The sequence below is a fragment of the Sorex araneus genome, chromosome 2 (genome assembly GCF_027595985.1).
Source record: "Sorex araneus isolate mSorAra2 chromosome 2, mSorAra2.pri, whole genome shotgun sequence".
Taxonomy (NCBI): Eukaryota; Metazoa; Chordata; class Mammalia; order Eulipotyphla; family Soricidae; genus Sorex; species Sorex araneus.
Window position 1 is genome coordinate 334,549,580 of NC_073303.1, and position 18,954 is coordinate 334,568,533.

The window sequence follows — 18,954 nt, forward strand, 5'->3', positions numbered from 1 at the left end:
ATGAGTCAAAGAGAACTACGGAGTGTGACTTTCCAAAGGCCTTGGACAAAGGCATTTCAAAGCTGTGTGTGTGTGTGTGTGTCTGTGTGTGTGTGTGTCTGTGTGTGTGTGTGTGTGTGTGTGTGTGTGTGTGTGGTCAGGGAGGGCACTTAGGTTCAAAATATTCTGTTGGCTGGCAACCTCCTGGCTATGCCGGGAAAGACAACAATTGCAATTTGGTGTGTGAAGGGGCTGGGATGGCAGGGCCACAGAAGCTTTAGTAATTCAGGGTTCACAGTTTAATAGTTCCTGGCTCTGTGTCACGAGTGGTCCCCAGGGGACCATATCGGGTGCTTGGGGTTAAACCACATTGACCGTGTGTAAGACAAGGGCCTTATGCCCTGTACTATCTCTCCAGCCCCAAAGGCATGAATTAAAGGAGACACCGAGGTTTTCTATAATTTAGTATCTGAGAGTAGGACCCTGATACCTGGTAGTGGTGAGGATATTTGCTGCATAGTTATGAGATAGTACCAGGCTGCAGGAGTGGGCAGAAAAAACGGGCGTGCGTCTGTGTGGACAAGAATAAGGCACTGGCAGGAAGTCATTCAGACTGTCTTATGAGCATATGTAATCAGAAATAAGACCAGAGGCAGAGCATCACCAGTCCCTGCGGTTATTAGCTCAAACGGTGTGAAGCAGCTAAAAGCACCAGCAGAAGCTGGTCACTATTTGGTTTCTTTGTTTTATGTTGTCTTTGTTTTTTCTTTTGGGCCACAGCTGGTGCTTGGGGTTCGGGTCAACTCCTGCATGGGGACGGGGGGCACCTCTCTGCCATGCATTACTGGGGATCAAACTGGGGCTCCAACAGGCAAAGAATATGCAACATCCCTTTGTGTCAGCCATCTCCCCAGCACTATTGTTTTAAACAAAGTATGAGAACTAGAAAGGGCTGGAGCAATGATCAAACCCACCTTTCACATTTTAGAGAAAATAGAGGCACAGAGATTCCCAAGAGGTTGGTTAACTTCGTGTATATAGCAATCTGGTCAATAAATACTAATTTGAGGAGCTTGACCAATAAAACCGGTCTTTTTAGTCAGATATTACTGTTTCATTTTTTGGTATCAAATTCAGAATAAAAAATCACTAAGGTAAAGTGTTGTGAGTCTGCAAAGTATCCAGAGGGTAGTGGAGGCAGCAAGATCTTTTACTGAACCTGGAATTTCAGAATTTCATTGAGCCTGGAATTATGAAAATTATATCCTAACATGATAAAACACTTAATGTAAGATGTTGGCATGATATAGGGCAAATTTGAATTTTTCACCAAATATCTAGCATGAGAATTGCAGAACAATTCTAAGTACTTAGAGGACTTTAGAAGAGGGCAACATAAGCACATGGCAGATGAAAAGGTGGGCAACAAAATGTAAGAAGGGATAAGGCAAAAATCTATGGGCTGAAAAACCATCAACGTGGGCTGGAGAGGTGGCACAGCAGGTAGGGCTTGCCTTGCAGCACACAGCAAACCTGGGTTCTTTCTCTGGCACCCAAATGGTCCCCCGATCCTATCAGGAGTGAGCCCTGAGTGCAAAGCAGGAGTTAGCCCTGAGCACTGCCAGCTTCGGCCCAAAGAGCAAACACAAAACAAACAAAAAACAATAATTTTTTTTTTTGCTTTTAGGTCACACCCGGCAATGCACAGGGGTTACTCCTGGCTCTGTACTCAGGAATTACCCCTGGCGCTGCTCAGGGGACTATATGGGATGCTGGGAATCGAACCCAGGTCAGCCGCGTGCAAGGCAAACAAACGCCCTACCCGAGGTGCTATTGCTCCAGCCCCAAAACAATGATTATTAATTGTTATTATTTTTTGTTTTGTATTACTTAGGGGCCATACATGGCAGTGTCCAGGGACTACTCCTGGCTCAGCGCTTGGGGGTGGCTCCTGGTGGTGCCTGGGGGACCATTCAGTGCCTGGGATTGAGCCTAGGGGTCCCACATAACACATGCTCCAGTTCTTTGAGCCATCTTCCCCCTTTTTTTTTTTTTACCCCAGGTTGCTTGGGATGGCACCCAAGGCTTCTCTTAAGCCAAGCAAGTGTTCTGCCACTGAGTCACTGGTTAGCATCGACAGTTTCAACTCCGAGCTCAGCCTGGCTACCGGATAACATCCTGTCTAACAAATGTCCCTCAGAGATAAGAACCAGGTCACAGCAAGGCTTGAAGGAGCCACACAGCACATTCAAACCACTGACCCCGAACACTCTACACTTACCTGTAGGATGAGCTGCAAATGCCAGGACCCCAGCACTGCAAAGGGAATCAGAGAGTCATCAGAAAGTTTCCCCATGCCAGGCCTGAGAGCAAGTAGGTGCACCCACCAGTTCTGCATGGTGGGCCCAGGTGAGCTCTTCTGGGAAGAGTGAGAATATGTTGGCACCCTCCCCGGGTTTGGGCAGAAGGGTGAAACCGACCCCACAAAAATGAGCATCCAAGCCCCACTGAATGATCAAAGTTACCTCATCTTGGTTCTTGGTAGCTAAGCAAAGCAAAGCAAAGCAAAGCAAAGCAGATTCTAGTTGGGGCCAAGGAGATGGTACAGAGGGACGGGCACCTGCCTTGCGTGCAATGGACCTAGGTCGGATCCCTGAGTGCAGAGCTAGGAGTAACCCCTGGGCATTGCCAGGGGTGGCCCCCAAACCAATAAATAAATAAATAAATAAATTACAAGTTATCTGCACTCTATGAGCTGGCTACTGGTGTGAGCTAAATCTGTTTTTGCCATGAAATTCATGGCTGAGTTATTTCCAAGCTAGTTCAGACAAGGATCCCGTCTCCCACATGCCTGAAAACGGCATGGACTGTTTTATAATTGATGTTGGAAGAACAGGCAGAAAAGAAAGCAAACTTTTGTTGTTGTTGTTGTTGTTGTTTTGGCGGGGGTGGGGAACGCACACTTGGGGGTGCTTGGGGGCTATACTTGGTTGGATGCTCAGGGGTCACTGCTGGCTGTGCTCCGGGGACCATGCAGTGCTGGGGATCAGACCTGGCCTCCCGGGAGCAAAGCAAGGATGCTAGCCCTTTGAGCTATCCCCCTGCCCCCATAGTGATTTAAAAACAACAGATTTTTTAAATTCATTCATTCAATAGATATTTATCCAGTTACTGGAGAAGACTTAGAAGTGTCCCACAGCCAAGGACATGGCAGTGAACAGAAACATCCCTCCCTGCAAGGGGAATAATATGGAGATAAACAAGGAAGATCTAGGATAAATCCCACTCAAAAAGTCAAAAATATGGACCTTGGAGAGACAACTTCACCTGCAACACAAGTGGCACACGAGTAGGAAACATTATGCTAATTTTCTTTTAAATAAATAAGAAACTGGTGTTTGCAAGTGTTAAAAATAAAAAACACAAACAAACAACGGTGTCCAAGTCAGAGTGGAATAGTGCAGTGGAATAAGTCCGGAAGACAGGCTCAGGGGGTGACAGGATTTCTGGCACACTGGGGCAGGGAAATCAAGGGCGCAGACCAGAGAGGGGGTTGTGGGAAGAAACATCCCCTTACTCTCATGGGCTTCATATTCTGAGGGGCTGGCGTGGCTTTGCAGGAAGGGAGCCCTCGTCTAGTGGAAGGGCTGGGTGGCTTCTCAACACAGTTTTCAGGGATGACTTTACACACATTGGCTCAGTACGGCCTGATTAAGCTGTTGGGGTGGGGGTGTGGGGACATGGAAGAGGATCTCTACTAGCCCTGGAAGAATCTGAGACAGTCTTAGAAAATATAAATGATTCTTACCTGAATATATAGTTTAAGTACTGCTGGTCAAGGTCACTGAAAAAGACAAAATCAAAGAGTGCATATGAAATAATAGAAATGTTTTACATGTGCAAAAACAGTTATGTGCTTCACTAAATTATATCTATAAGTTACTACATTTCCAAATATCAATAAAGAGTATGATGATCACTTTAAATATAGATGCAAATAGTGTGTGTGGGTGTGGGTGTGCATGAATGCCTATATGTGTATATGTGTATACGTGCATGTGCATTTGTGTGGGCATGTGAGAGTGCATGTGTGCATGCGTACTTGCATGTGTGTGGCATGTGTGTATGAGTACGTGTGTGTGTGTGTGTGTGTGTGTGTGTATGTGTGTGCATGAGCATGTGTGTGGTGATGGGAATCAAATACCTGGCCTCACACCTAGTAGGCACATGCTCTACCACTAAGGACATTCCCAGCCCCTGGTCACATAATTCTGCTAAAATGTCATCTAAATGGCTGCCCCTCAGCAAGAGGCCAGAGATCTGCTCTCCATAGGCAGTGGGGAGACCCAGCGGCAGAGCCCGTGGTTTTGGGGTGCCTGGCCTGCCACGTGCACTGAGCCAGACCCGGGAGCAGCTCACAAGACCACGTGTCTCACCCCTTCTTTGAACTGAACGCTACTGTGCAAACTTTCTCATCTTCTTGTTTCCCCGGGGGGTGGTGGACACCCAGGAGTGCTGCAGGGGGACAATGTATGGTGCTTGGGACCAAACTCCAGGGTGCCCACAGTCTAAGTATGTGCTCTATGAGCCATTTTCCCACCCCCAACTCCCATGACTTTCCAAGTTTACCTTAATGCACTGGGTTTCTGGGACTTCTGCAGTGTCTTATAAGCCCCTGCAAAACAAAACAAAATAGAAGAGCCGGTGAAGGGACAGCACCATGCACTTCGGAGAAGGGAGGGCCCGCCGGGCCGGGCTCACAGCCAGGCAGCTGCCCTCCGATCTGTCCATGTTTGACAGGGGTGACCCATAGCACTGAGGAAGTGATGCAGGCTCAGGAGAGAGAGAGGGAGCAGGAAAAGGTCTTAAGCACCAAAAGGGGACAATGCACAGGAAGCTCTGGCTTCCTCTGCTGGGGAGAGAGAGAGGAAGGCCCCGGGGTTTCTGGACTCTTCGAGGACCCCCCCCCAGCCCCACCCAGTACTGTAGACAGCAGACAGGGACTGCAGGGCTTAAAATCTGGTCATTTTAAATATGAATTTTACATTTGATTCCATACACTTTTTTTTTTTTTGGTGCTTTGCTGAAGAATGTTCTGGACACCAACTTCCAGATCTCTTCCCACCGTTTTTCAGAGAAGATCAAACTGCATTTACCACCTGGACGCAGGTGAGCAAAGCCTGAGCCAGGGAGAATGAGTTCATGTAAAAACAGCAAAACAAAGAGTCAAGGCTGGAAAAGGAATGGCTGGAAAACTCCAAAACCAGCCAGTCGAATTGGAAAATGCCAGTACATGCCATTCAGTTTTAGATAACGCTCTGCACTGAACTGCCCATAACCCAAGTCACTGAGAAGTGGAAATGCAGGAAGGGTAAATAGTAACCCTTAATTATTGAAGCAAGAGTTCTTTTGAAACTTACCTACACAGAATAAGTGAATGATTGCCCAGAAATAGCCATCTGGATCAAACTGTAACACAGGGTTTTAAGAAAACGATTATGTTGTATGCCACGGTATCTCAATACAAATAGGGGGGAAGGATTTCTCATGCTAGAACTTTCATTATCAATCTAAAATAAAAGTACTTATTCCTTTTGTCACTATATATAGATACTGATGTGTAAGGCATACATGGAACTTATATAATGCTGTAGAGCAAAGTTATTTCAGTACAAATATTTAAAAAATGATTAGCCCTTAGGAAACAAAACAAGGTCAGATTGTGCAGTGAATGTGGCCCACCCCCGCTCACTCCCCACCAGGGATCTCCTGAGCAGAGACAGGGATGGGCCCTGAGCACCGCCAGGTGTGGTCAAACCCTCCTATCAAAAAAGAAAAAAAGACTAAGTGCTGTGGTTGTCCCACACCTGTGGTTTCCTGGGCAGTAGTTGCGGCTCTCCCCGGGAATAAGACCGTTCTGAAAATACAGCTGCAGGAAGATTTTTAATTCTGTTTTGGGGTCACATCAGCAGCACTCAGGACCCTTAGCACACTGATACTGAGGATCTTCAGTGCTCTGGGCTGTGGATCCAAACCAGTGGAGTGTTCTACGTGCAAAGCACATATCCCAGCCCCGCCTCCCAGCCCCGCCTCCCAGCCCCGCCTCCCAGCCCCGCCTCCCAGCCCCACATCCCAGTCCCGCATCCCAGCCCCGCATCCCAGCCCCGCATCCCAGCCCCGCATCCCAGTCCCGCATCCCAGTCCCGCCTCCCAGTCCCGCATCTCAGTTCTGCATCCTAGCCCCGCATCCCAGTCCCACATCCCAGCCCCTGCATCCTAGCCTCCAAGCTCTCTCCGGCCCCAGAATGAGAGAGACAGACAGAGACAGAGACAGAGACAGAGACAGTGAGAGTAAGAGAGAGTTCCTATCCACAAAACTCACATATATAGTACATTGTTATCATTTCCATTTGGCAATTAGAGATTGTTGTTCAGCTCTAACGGGGCATAGTTTGTAAGCCAGATTTTTGTCAGAAATATGTCTGTACAAGAAAAACAGTCATGCAGGCTTCAGTGAGTGTCGTGGTTTCTGGCTCTGGGGGTGTGGAGCCATGGTGATGGTGGGGACGAGGTGATGACGGCACACAGGGATGCAGGGTGACCAGCGGAACCCCTAAATGTCACCACAGAACCACTCAGGACAAGACTCCTGGGGCCTTACTCCTCCTGGGGTGGCCGTGCCCCCTTCCTACAGGCCTTCTGCCTCTAGAGGCCCCGTTCCCACCCCACTCTGCATCTCTGCAAAGGCTAAGCTGAGGATGGCCTCTGTGGCTTCAAGACATTCCAGTCCTGCGACTTCAGGATCAAATCCACCGCCCGGGATCTCTCTGATCCACCCCTGTCAGCCACTTCCGTCCTCTCCACTGGCCCCTCTTCAGAGCGAGGGCACCTGCATTTCCAGGCCCCAGGCGCCCCTATAAGCCTCCCACCCAAGGGCACGCCCTCCTCTTCCCATCTGACACCCCTCTGTGACCATCTGCGTTCCCCCCAAACACACACCCGCTGCAGGGCAGGGCTGAGCCAGGTGTGTGGACACTTCGAGGGGCCCCCACCTGCTCGTCTCCTCCCAGACTCGGCTGAAGAGTCAGCCCTCGGCCCACAGAGCTCTCTCTGGGTTCCCACGCAAAGGCCCTTTGGGCCTCCCTATTCTTAGCTGTGCAATGGAGACAGAGGAGCTGCCCTTCTGGAACTGCCAACTTTTACACAAAACAAGGTGCAAAAGCATGGAGCCTGGACCCGCCCCCACAGGCCCTGTAACTGTCAGCTACTCCGACCCCCTCAGGCCCCAAGACTACTTAGATGCTCACCAGCTCCGTGATGTCCCCAGACAGCCCCCAGCCTCCCAGGGTTCTAATTATCTGCTGAATGTCTATTTTGCTCCTTCTGGCTCTGATTAGCCCCTGGCCTGCGGCCGGACCAGGACAATTCTTCTTTGTGTCCCCTGAGCCTGGCCTGGTGCTTGATGGGGAATTAATAAAATGCTGGGGGAGAAAAAGCAGAGACCAGAGGGGAGATGGCTACAGGGGGACCTCCATGCCTAGTAATGGAAAAACTCAGGGTGACAAAATGAAAGTCCCTTGCAGACGGGATGCCCGGGAATGGGAATGGGAACGGGAATCAGGCGGGTGGGTTCGAGGGCTGCATGCACAGAGCCCAGCACCCCGAGCCTGAGAAGCAGAGGCTGGGGAGCTGTCTGCGTGGCGGGAAGATGCTCTGCCTGCGAGCTTCCAAACGCCTCTGCAGAGCCCCAAGGTAGCGGGGTTCTAAAAGGAAGGGTCGGGGCGTTCTGCTTGGACACCCGCGCCTCGGAGAGGAAAAGGTACCTGAAGATGAGTTTACCTCCACTTACCTGGGGGTCGTTGAAGGAAAGGAACCCGGCAGCAGTCATGAGGAAGAGGGCGCTGCAGAGAGGGAGAACAGACACGCAGCTTGAGGGGTCAGCAGGGACAGGAAGGCTGAGATGCGCTGTTTGGGGGCTGGAGGCAGAGAGTTTACCGGGTCTCACACCTGGGCCTCACACTTCAAGGCAAGGAAGTGCTCTACCTGAGCCACATACCTGGTCAGCCTACAGCACATTGATGGGGGCTCAGAGGAAGCAAAAATCCAGTGCGAGCAAACCCAGTTCCCCTGTTCATCGAATGAGAACCCTGCTACGTAGAGAGTTCTGTTCAGTCTATTGGAAACCAGCAGTCCCTTCTCTGGTGCTCCGTGAGTCATTTTCTCAGAGTCAGGCAACACCAGCAGTGGCTGACTTGCGTGAGAAAGGCAGCGTGCGTGTGAAATTCTGATTAGATGGAGGTGATTTTTAAAGCTATCCATCTCTCAAAAGTACATTAGTGGAAAATTGGGTCACCAGGCTACTAGTATGCCATTTACAAAACATGAAATACTATAACATGCTATGTGACAATGGACTGGAACGATAGCACAGCGGGTAGAGCGTCTGCCTTGCACACGGCCGACCCAGGTTCCTCTGTCCCTCTCGGAGATCCCGGCAAGCTACTGAGAGTATCCTGCCCGCATGGCAGGGCCTGGCAAGCTACCCATGGCGTATTCGACATGCCAAACACAGTAACAACAAGTCTCACAATGGAGACGTTACTGGTACCCGTTTGAGCAAATCGGTGAACAATGGGACAATGGTGCTACAGTGCTACCATAACAAAGCAAAACAAAAAAACAGACAGAAAACAGTGGTGGTTACCAGAGGGGTGGAGGGTTAGGGTAGGTAAAATGGGTGAAGGGGACCAAAAGGTGCAAACTTCCAGCTACCCCTCTTTATTTGTTTTAGTGTTTAGAGACCATACCTGACAGTGCTCAGAGCTTATTCCTGGTTCTCTATTTAGGTATCACTCCTGGCAGTGCTCTGGGAACTATATGGGGTTCCAGGGATGGAACCCAGCTCAGCCACGTGCAAGGCAAGCAACCTACCAACCTGCTGTACTATCTCTCTGGCCCCTCAGTTACCTTTTGTAATAAATAAAAAAGAAGTAATGTATAGTTTGTACTATCCATAATAATTATTATTGCATAACAATTATGATTATGGACTGGAGAGATAGCACAGTGGGAAGGGTGTTTGCCTTGCACGTGGGCAACCTGGGTTCAATTCCTCCATCCCTCTTGGAGAGCCCGTCAATCTACTGAGAGTATCCCACCCGCATGGCAGAGCCTGGCAAGCTACCCATGGCATATTCGATATGCCAAAAACAGTAACAAGTCTCACAATGGAGACGTTACTGGTGCCCGCTCGAGCAAATCGATGAACAATAGGACGACAGTGCTACAGTGCTAATTATGATTATATCCTTGCAATTTAAATCATCAGTTTGAAAGTTGCTAAGACAGTAAATAAACTTATGATGCTGATCATTGAGTGGGTGTGTTTTACAACTGAAACTATAATAATGTTGTCAATTAAATATTAATGTTATTTTTAAAAACTTTTATTTGGGGGCCACACCAGGCACACCTGGCACTCAGGGATTTCTGGTGGGTTTAGGGGACCACATGTGGTGCTGGGGACTGAATTCTGTCAACTGTGTCCAAGGCAAGCACTCTACCAGCTGTGTTATCACCCCAGTACCTGAATTTAGAAAATTAAGTTCTAGTTCAACAATCTAAAGAAAAAAATAGGAGTTGGAGTGATGGCCCAGTGGGTAGGGCACTTGTCTTGCATGCCGCAATCTAGGTTCAATCCCTGGCATCCCATATGGTCCCAGAGTACTGTCAAGAGTAATTCCTGATTATGCAGCATTAGAAAAGACAGAATCATGACATTTTCACATAAGTGGATGGATATGAAGAGTATCATGCTGAGTGAAATGAGTCAGAACGAGAGGGACAGACACAGAAGGACTTCACTCATTTGTGGAATATAAAGTAACATAATAGGGGACTAACACCTAAGGACAATAGAGACAAGGGCCAGGAGGATGGCTCCACGGCTTGGAAGCCGGGGGAGAAGGCAGCTGGAATAGAGAAGGGACCACTAAGTAAATGATGCTTGAAGGGATCACTCGGGATGGCAGATGCGTACTGAAAGTAGAGTATGGACCAAACATGATGGCCTCTTAGTATCTGTATTGCAAACCATAACACCCAAAAGGAGAGAGAGAGAGTAAGAGGGAATGTGCCTGCCACAGAGGTAGGGGGTGAGGTGGAGTGGGGGTGGAGGGAGGGATGCTGGGAACATTGGTGGTAGAGAATGGGTGCTGGTGGAGGGATGGGTGCTTGAACATTGTATGACCGAAACAAAATCATGCAAATTTGTAAGTCTGAAGCTGTATCTTATGGTGATCCAATAACAGTAATAATAAGTAATAAAGAGTAATTCCTGAGTGCAGAGCCAGGAATAAGCCTTGAGCATCACCAGTATGGCCTAAAAATGTATAAGAAAGGAAAAAAGAAAAAAGAAAGAGGACATCACAAAAGCACACTAAAATCTCTTGTGCTTTATCTTAACTGAATGATCAAACTTAATCATCTCCCATAAAGGCGCAGATCTGTGTCAGAGCCTCCTGAGAGGGCATGGTGAGAAGGGTGTAATGCCCAGGGGCCACTCCTGAAAGATGCACAGTCCAGGCGAAACCACAAGGAGAGACCAAGACAAAACCAAATACAGGGGCAGGTCACAAAACAACAAAAGGCGTGAAGGCAGTGACACACTGTTCTGTATCCCAGATGAAAGCACAACAGAAACATGGCGTCTTAGGAGACGGGGGTGTGAGCGGCAGTGCTCAGAGGCTACTCCTGGCCATGCGTCGGGGTCTGTGCATGGTGGTATGGACCAGATTTGGGTTGGATGCATGGAAGGCAAGCACCTTAACCCAGGGACTTTCTTTCCAGTCCCTGAGTGTAGTACTTTTAGGAGATGCGCTTTTAAGTGTTAAAGGTAAGACCCTTATCTTGGCTCAGGAAAATGTAAGTTAGAATCACAAGTTCAGTCCCAGAGACCACACGGCCCCTGATCACCACTCAGAGTGGCCCAAGCACAGAGAATACCCTCAAGTATCATCAGGCGTAGTCCTGAAGAAAATGAAGAGAACCAAAAAAAGAGAGAGTTAAGGTGCTGCCTTGCATGTGGCTGACTTTGCTCAGATTCCCACCCCGCACTCCCCCACCCCGCCCCCGCCACGAAAACGCTATAAATTGCAAACAACATCTTGGAAATTCAATGTCAAGCCTGTGTTTACCACTTTCGCTCGCCACCAATATTGCACAATTCTTAGTGAAGTTTTCAGCATCAATGTCTGAAATCCAGCAGGAACGAAATATTTCAGAAAAGACTGTGAGAGAGACAGAGACAGAAAGAGAGAGACAGAGAGACAGAAAGAGAGAGAGAGACAGAGAGAGAAGAAAAGTGCCTGCCATAGAGGCAGGCGGGTGGGGGTGGGGAGGGAACCTGGGAAACTGGGGACACTGGTGGTGGGAAATGTACACTGGTGAAGGGATGGGTGTTGGAACATCACATGACTGAAACCCAATCTTTGTTACTGTGTATCTTACTGTGATCCAAAAATTAATTTTTTAAACAGCAACAACAAAAAAAAACATAAAAAAACATTTCACTATCAAAGTTAAAAATACTGGGCTAAGACTGGGGAGACGAACAGGGGTTAGAGACTCGCCCTGCTGTGCCCGACCTGTGTTTGCTCTCACGCACCCAGTGGCCTCCCTGGATGGGCCCCAGGACCACGGAGCTTAAATCTCTTCTTTAAAAACTTACCTACAGATCTTTACAGGAGAAGTTTTCTGTAAGAAAAAAAGAGACATGATTAATCTTTCTGGTTGGAGCGATAGCACAGCAGGTAGGGCGTTTGCCTTGCACAAGGCTGACTCAGGTTCGATTCCTCCGTCCCTCTCAGAGAGCCTGGCAAGCGACCAAGAGTATCTCGCCCACATGGCAGAGCCTGGCAAGCTACCCATGGCGAATTCTATATGCCAAAAACAGTAACCACAAGTCTCACAATGGAGACGTTACTAGTGCCCACTCGATGATCAACGGGATGACAGTGCTACAGTTTTTAAATCTTTTAAAACTTTTGCTTTCCCCTGTTTAAAAAAAATTTAGATTGAGGGACAAATATATTACAGAGACATTTACTGAGGGGTTACCAGTTTGCTGCACCTTAGTGTTTATTTGTTGGGGACGTTTCTTCTTGGGTGGGATGAAGGATGACTCAGAGGTCCAGAGCTGAGTCACTTGGCCAAAACATCTGGCTGTGCTCTCGCCACTCACCATCAGAACTATGTTTACTCATGAAAAACCAAGTGACGCCAGGGTGAAGCTTTCAGAATCACAGCAACCAAGGAAAGGAGAGAGAGACCATGTAATATGTACAAGGAAAGAAGTTTGGCTTGGTTTTCTTTTGTTTTAATTTTTGCACCTTACCCAGCAGAGCCTGGGGGTCACTCCAGGCAGGGCCAGGTATCAAAACCCAAGATCCAGCCTGAAAGGGAAGTGTTCTAGCCATTAGAGCAAGAAATAAAGCTCTTTATCTAAAAAAATAATTTTTATTGAATCACCATGAGCTATAGTTACAAAACTTTCATGTTTGAGTTTCAGTCATATAAGATCGAACAACCATCCCTCCACCAGTGTACATTTTCCACCACAATATCCCCAGTATCCCACCCCCAACTCCATCCCACCCCTCCATCTACCTCCATGGTGGTTCCCTCTTACTCTCTCTCTACTTTTGGGCATTATGGTTTGCAATACAGATACAGAGAGACCATTATGTTTGGTCCTTTATCTATTTTCAGCACACATCTCCCATCCCGAGTGATCCCTCCAATCATCATTGACTTAGTGATCCCTTCTCTATCCCAGCTGCCTTCTCCCCCAGTTCATAAGGCAGGCTTCCAACCATGGAGCAATCTTCCTGGCCCTTGTCTCTACTATCCTTGGGAGTTAGTCTCATATTATGATACTTCATATTCCACAAATGAGTGCAATCTATGTCTGTCCCTCTCTTTCTGACTCATTTTATTTAGCATGATACTCTCCATGACCATCCACTGATAAGCAAATCCCATGACTTCAACTATCCTAACAGCTGCATAGTATTCCACTGTGTAGATGTACCAAAGTTTCTTTGACCAGTCATCTGTTCTAGGGCACTTGGGTTGTTTCCAGATTCTGGCTATTGTGAACAGTGCTGAAATGAACAAACAGGTGAAGCGTCATTTCTACTGTGATTTTCTGCACCCTCAGTATAAATTCCCAGAAGTTGTATTGCTGGGTCATATGAAGCTCAATTTCTAGTTTTTGAAGAAATGCTCATGTTGTTTTCCCAAAAGGTTGGACCAGTCAGCTTTGCCACCAACAGTGAAAGAGCGTCCCTTTTTCCCCACATCCATGCCAGCACTAGTTACTCTTGTTCTTCTCTTGTTCTTTTTGATGTAGGCCAGTCTCTGTGGTGTGAGATGATATCTCATTGTTGTTTTGATAAGCATTTCCCTGTTGATTAGTGATGAAGAGCATGTTTTCATGTGCCTTTTGGTCATTTGTAAGGAAATAAAGGTCTTGAGGCCAGGGATGCAGCTCTGTGGTTGAGCATTTACCTCTGCATTAAGCCCTGGGTTTAATTACTGGTGTGGGAGGCGCAGGGAGGTGCTTTATTTTGGAGGGGTGTGTGTGTGTGTGTGTGTGTGTGTGTGTGTGTGTGTGTGTGTGTGTGTGTGTGTGTGTGTGTGTGTGTGTGTGTTTTCTTCTGAGTCATCCTGGGATCCATGGAGGGAGCCTGCCCTTTAGGCCTTTGGCTTAACTACACCTAGGGCCCGCCTGAGATTCAGCTGGTAAGTAACTCCCATTTCAGTCTGTCTCTTTAAATCTTCTGTTCATTAATCCTGCTGCAACTCTGAGCAGTGCTATAAATTTCTCCGGCATGCTGTGTAAATTAAGAAACACTAAAAAGGAGAAGGGACATTTTCCTCCTCCCCTAGAAAGAATATAAAAAGAGCAAGTTGGGGAAATCTAAACTCGGCGCTAACAGCTCCCTGACATAAGAAATGAAATTCCAGGCTGGATGTTAGGTTTCCTGCCTCCCGATTAGTCCTTCGCAGGAATCATTTTCCCAAAGAAGAAACTCACAGCTAGAAGCATGGTCCCCCATGTCCCCATGACTGTCCCCCTCCATTTATTTGGAGTTGGGAGGGGACCTCTCCCGCCTGGCCCACTGAGTTACTGAGCCAATGCAAGGGCCGGAGGATGCTGGGTGGTTCGTAATGTGGTGCTGGGCAGTGCTGGGAATTACCTGGGCCAAAGCAGGGGGTGCTGAGTGGTCCTTCTGTGGGGGGAATCTGCAGGGCAAGTGCCTTCATCTTTGTCCTATCTCGCCAGCACCCCCACTCCTTTGTTTGAAACTTTATTTAAACACCTTGGTTACAAAGTAGTTTATAATCGCTGTTGCATTCAGTATTCCAACGCCCATTTCCAGGTCACATTTCCAGTGTGACCTTCCCTCCAACACCGTTCTGGGTTCCCACCCACCCTGCAAGCTTGCACCCTTTAGTGGGCACAAAATGTCTACATTATATTGTTTGCTACCACACACACACTAAAACACAAAATTGCTCTTGCATTAATAATTCTCTTTGTAGTGAGGGCTGTTGCTGGGACTGACAGGATGGCATGGGCACTAGCCCTCTGAGCTTGCATAGGTGCTGGCTCTCTGAGCTTGCACAGACGTTCTTGCTCTCTGAGTTGCACAGATGCTGGCTCCCTGAGGTTGAACAGGCATGCTGGCTCCCTGAGGTTGAACAGGCATGCTGGCTCTCTGAGGCTGAACAGGCATGCTTACTCGCCGAGGTTGTACAGCATTCTGGCTCTCTGAGGTTGCACAGACGTGCTGGCTCTCTGAGGTAACACCCATGACCTCTGGTGCCGGCACATGGGGTTGCATGTACTTCCAGTCCCTTTGCCACCATGGACTGCATGGCTGGCAGCAGTGGGCCAGTTGTGCTCTTTGGCATTGTGGCTACACCAAACAGGCTCCCACACTCCCAGGGGGAAGCAACACAGTGTCAGGGATCAACCCAGGGCATCTGCTCTAGCCCTGGAGCCACCTCCCAGGTCCTTCTCTGTGTTTGATAGGGAGAACAGCCAGCGAGGCCTGCAGGTTTATTCTGAAGATTGCAGAAGGATTATTTTGCAAGATGAGGAAAAATGGCAAACTTTTCACTCTCAAGACAGGGAGAGGGCTCAGTGGGCTGGAGTGTTGGCTGTGCATGCAGGAGGACCACGTGTGATCCCTGTACCACTGTCCCTGAGCACCATTCCAGGAGTAACCCCAAGCACCACCTGAATGTGGCCCAGGAGATTGCTCAAAGCACTGAAGCTCTTCCTGCATGTGGTCAAGCCCAATTTACTCCCCAGCCTCACGTATGATCTCCTGAGAACAGAGCCAGGAGTAAGCCATGAGCATCACAGGGCATGACATGCCCCACACACAAAATAAGTTTTCCTCAGAAAGAATTTCTCAATACTTTTCAAAAATAGAGAAAAACAGAGGACTGCCAACTTTCATTTTTTGATTGAATCATCGTGAAATAGAGTTTTAAAGTTATTCACTACTAGGTTTCAGTCATACAATGTTCCAATGCCTGTCCCTTTCCCAGTGTACATTTCCCACCACTAATGTCCCCAGGCTCTGTCCCGCCAACAGCCCCTGCCCCAGCCTGCCTCTCTTTCCTTCTTTCTTCCCTACCTCCTTTCTCTTTCCTTCTGGGCATTATGGTTTGCAATCCACGTACTGACAGCCTATTAGATATATCCCTTTCCCTCCTTTCAGCACTCAGTTCTTGTTCAGAGTGATCATTTCTAACAATCATTGTCATAGTGTACCCTTCTCTATCCTAACCGCCCTCCCCCATTCGCCCCCTGATAACTGTCAACTTTAAATTAAACCCTAACTAGAAATAAAAAATAAAAATAATAATTGAAAAAAAAAAGCACTGGAGCACATGCTTCGCATGTGGACGGCCTATGCAATCCCAGGCACTGGCTGGCCACTGAACATCGCCGTAGTGAGTCCTGAGCACAGAATCAGGAGTAGCCCCTGAGCATTGCCAGCCATGGCCTGAAAGCACCTCTTGAAAAAAAAATACATACATACATATATATATATATCACTCTAGTGTAAATAAAGTATGAAGTATGAACATATTGCTAGGGCTGGAGAGATAGGACAGAAGACAAAAGCCCCTTAAGAGACCCCCAAAAGTGAGTGGGGTGAATATGAAACACAAAAGGGCAGCAGCGCTCTATCTCTCCCGAAGCCTGTGTTCGGTAGTCTCACGCCACTTCCCCCGCCCCAGGGAGGTCGATGGCGATGGGCAGATGAAGGAAGGAACAAGGAACGAGAGCCAGGCTGGTTGGTTTCAATTGCCCTTTATTCCAATCTCATCTCCATTCACTCCTGTCTCTCTATCTGCTTCTCCCCCTCCATAGCCTCGTTAAATCTCCAAAGCATGAGGGATTGGGCTTGCACATAGGTGTGGTCACACTCAACAGGGGTAAAGTTCTTCCCATCAAGGGATGCTTCTTCTAGGACAGATTCTCTATCAGCAGGAAGACCCACCCAAGGGTGGAATCCCATGGGTGCGTTTCTCCTCTCCTTGTCCAACAAACATATAAGCATTCAAAATATTAATCATTTTGTATGGACACAGTAAGATGCATTAAGCTTATGGAATTGCTCTCCTGGGGTCATCTTGATCTCAGACTACAGTGCTCAGGCCAGACTAGTCTTTCCTATCCCTAGCAGGGTCCTGGTCTCATCGTTGCTTTTGGATCATGACAGCACTTGTCCACGATTAAGCTCTTAACTTGTAGTTAAGAATCGTGGTGCTTTGGCCTGGTCCATTTCGATGCCAGGGTAGCTCACAGCTTGCCCTGGGTCCCTTCAGTTCCTCGTTGGGACCCTGTTTTGGGGGTGCTAGGAACTAAATGCAACTGAGGCTTAAGTCGAGAAAGCAGATGCCCGGGAATGAATATATTCGAAGCCAATTAAATCCCAAGTTACAAAAGCATAATATTAACTGTCTTCCTTTGTCCATACAAAAAGGACATTGCTTTAAAGTAAAATATTCAAAAGACATAAGGAGAAAGGCAACATTAACTTACAATACAGGTTCAGTGTCCTAGAAAGATCTGACCTTACAAATTAACAGAGTCTGATTAGGGGGAAAGCTGATTAACTGGCTGGGGAAGAGAGCATAGAGAAATGGTTACAGATAAAAAAATGGGAGTGACTGGGGGCACTGTGGTGGGTGTGACTCAATAAACCTAAGCTCCTCGTGGCAAGGGCGAAAGGATAAACCAATGTTAGGCCTAAAATATTTAGAGCTCTATTCCAACAGTGATGAATGGTGGATAGGGCCAATAAAGAGTTGAGGAAATGGGGGCCACAAAGATAGCTCAATGGGCTGAACACACACGTTGCATGTGGGAGGCATGAAATCCACTCCCACACTACATGGTTCCCGAGTCCTGTGCCAGGAGGGACCCTCCAAGCGCAGGGCCAGGAGTGGCCCTCATGGCCCACCCACTGGCCAGAGTTAAAAAATGAGCCTTGGGTGATTTTGGCCAGTGTCCGATGTGGGGGTTAAGGGGGGGCGGGGAGAGGAGCAGCTGATGGGGAGAGGAAGACAAGGCATGGAAAGCCTGACTCTCAGGTGCGGTGGGTGGCAGGGCCTGGGCGGAAGGCAGGGCGGGGGAGCAGGGGGAGACAGAGTCAAGCGCCAAGGCTGACAGGTGACACTGGTTGGAGGAACACGGCCTTCGAGAGTGGGGTACAGCTCTCCCAAGCGCGGCTAACGGGAACAGGCTCTAAGTTCTGCCTGGCTTTGGGGCGGACAACACAGAGCAGAGGGGGAGAGGGCGGCTACCCGCACAGAGGAAGGGCTGGAGCAAGCGGGCGGGACACAGAGCGCCCTGGTCCTCCAAGGGCGCCTCTCTCTTCCGCTGCCCTGGAGAAAGGGTGCTGACTCCGACCAGCCTCTCGACTGTGTATCTGTCCCCAAAGTGCAGGCCGGGTGCGTGACTCAGAGTGAGAGCACCTGCCCAGCAGGCGTCAGGTCCTGGGTTCCACCCCCGCACTGCCCCCCAAATTGATTTTTAAAAATATTTGCACAGTCCCCATGTTAGAAAAGAGCAGCAGCTGAGCTGGCACGATAGGGTGAAGGCCTGGCATGCAGCTGACTCCAGCTCGAATCGGCAGCACGGCTTATGGTTGCTTAAGCGCAGCCAGGAGTGAGCCCTGAGCACTGTCAGGTGTGGCTCCGAAGCAAAAACAAAAAAGAAAGAAAAAAAGAAAGAGGAGAAGGAACGCCCCGGAGAGGGGTCACATTAAACGCCCGGCTGGTACCGTGAACAATCTGGCTCACAAGTCCAGACACGTAAGCTGTGCCCAAATGGTGCCAAGCTCTTAGGAGGCTGGCAGGAGGCAGCGCAGGGGCTGGAGGGGCTTCCTGGGGAGGACACACTCTCGGCATCCCCTGGGGGCACTACGGTGGGCTTCCATGTGGTGCTGGCATGGCCTGTGGATGGGAACGCGCCCTCACTTGAACAGCCCGGAGCTCAGGCCCCCTGCAGCCCAAGCCCTGTCCCCCAGCAGCGCCGGGGAGCTGAAGGATGTCCAAACCTGACCCCCGAAACTGGCCACTATTCTCAGGCCATCCTCACTGCAAAAAGATGGCAGGGAACGGGACACATTGGAAAGAAAAGCAGTGTGGCTTTGAGACGTAAAGGCAGGAAGAGAGACGAGCGGCTGGCACCACTGTTTACCTCCTTCCACAGACACTGCTGGTGCCCGCAGATGATCACCTCCGCCACATTGTGCCAAGTGAGAAACACAGGAATGGCCTGGAAGAAAGCAGAACAATGAGCATGAAAAGGTCTCCTTGGGCCTCCTGATGACGTAATCCCCTATTTCTGCTAAAAAGATCCGTGGGGACTCCTGGCACGCG

At 48.8% G+C, this 18,954-nt stretch overlaps 1 protein-coding gene across 2 annotated transcripts in view; it reads right to left on the reverse strand.

The window, feature by feature from the left end:
• The window catches only part of TMEM241 (transmembrane protein 241), a 117,253-nt gene that overhangs the window by 56,319 nt on the left and 41,980 nt on the right, over positions 1-18,954 (reverse strand). Inside the window, exons 5-11 of one of the 2 annotated variants that reach the window (XM_055129337.1) lie at positions 18,773-18,850; positions 11,708-11,733; positions 7,829-7,880; positions 5,400-5,448; positions 4,609-4,654; positions 3,788-3,823; positions 2,261-2,295 (exon numbers count right to left, since the gene is read on the reverse strand). In XM_055129337.1, the coding sequence (XP_054985312.1) occupies positions 2,261-2,295; positions 3,788-3,823; positions 4,609-4,654; positions 5,400-5,448; positions 7,829-7,880; positions 11,708-11,733; positions 18,773-18,850 (322 nt within the window). The remainder of the gene's footprint in view (positions 1-2,260; positions 2,296-3,787; positions 3,824-4,608; positions 4,655-5,399; positions 5,449-7,828; positions 7,881-11,707; positions 11,734-18,772; positions 18,851-18,954) is intronic. The other variant, XM_055129339.1, reaches the window with a different exon arrangement.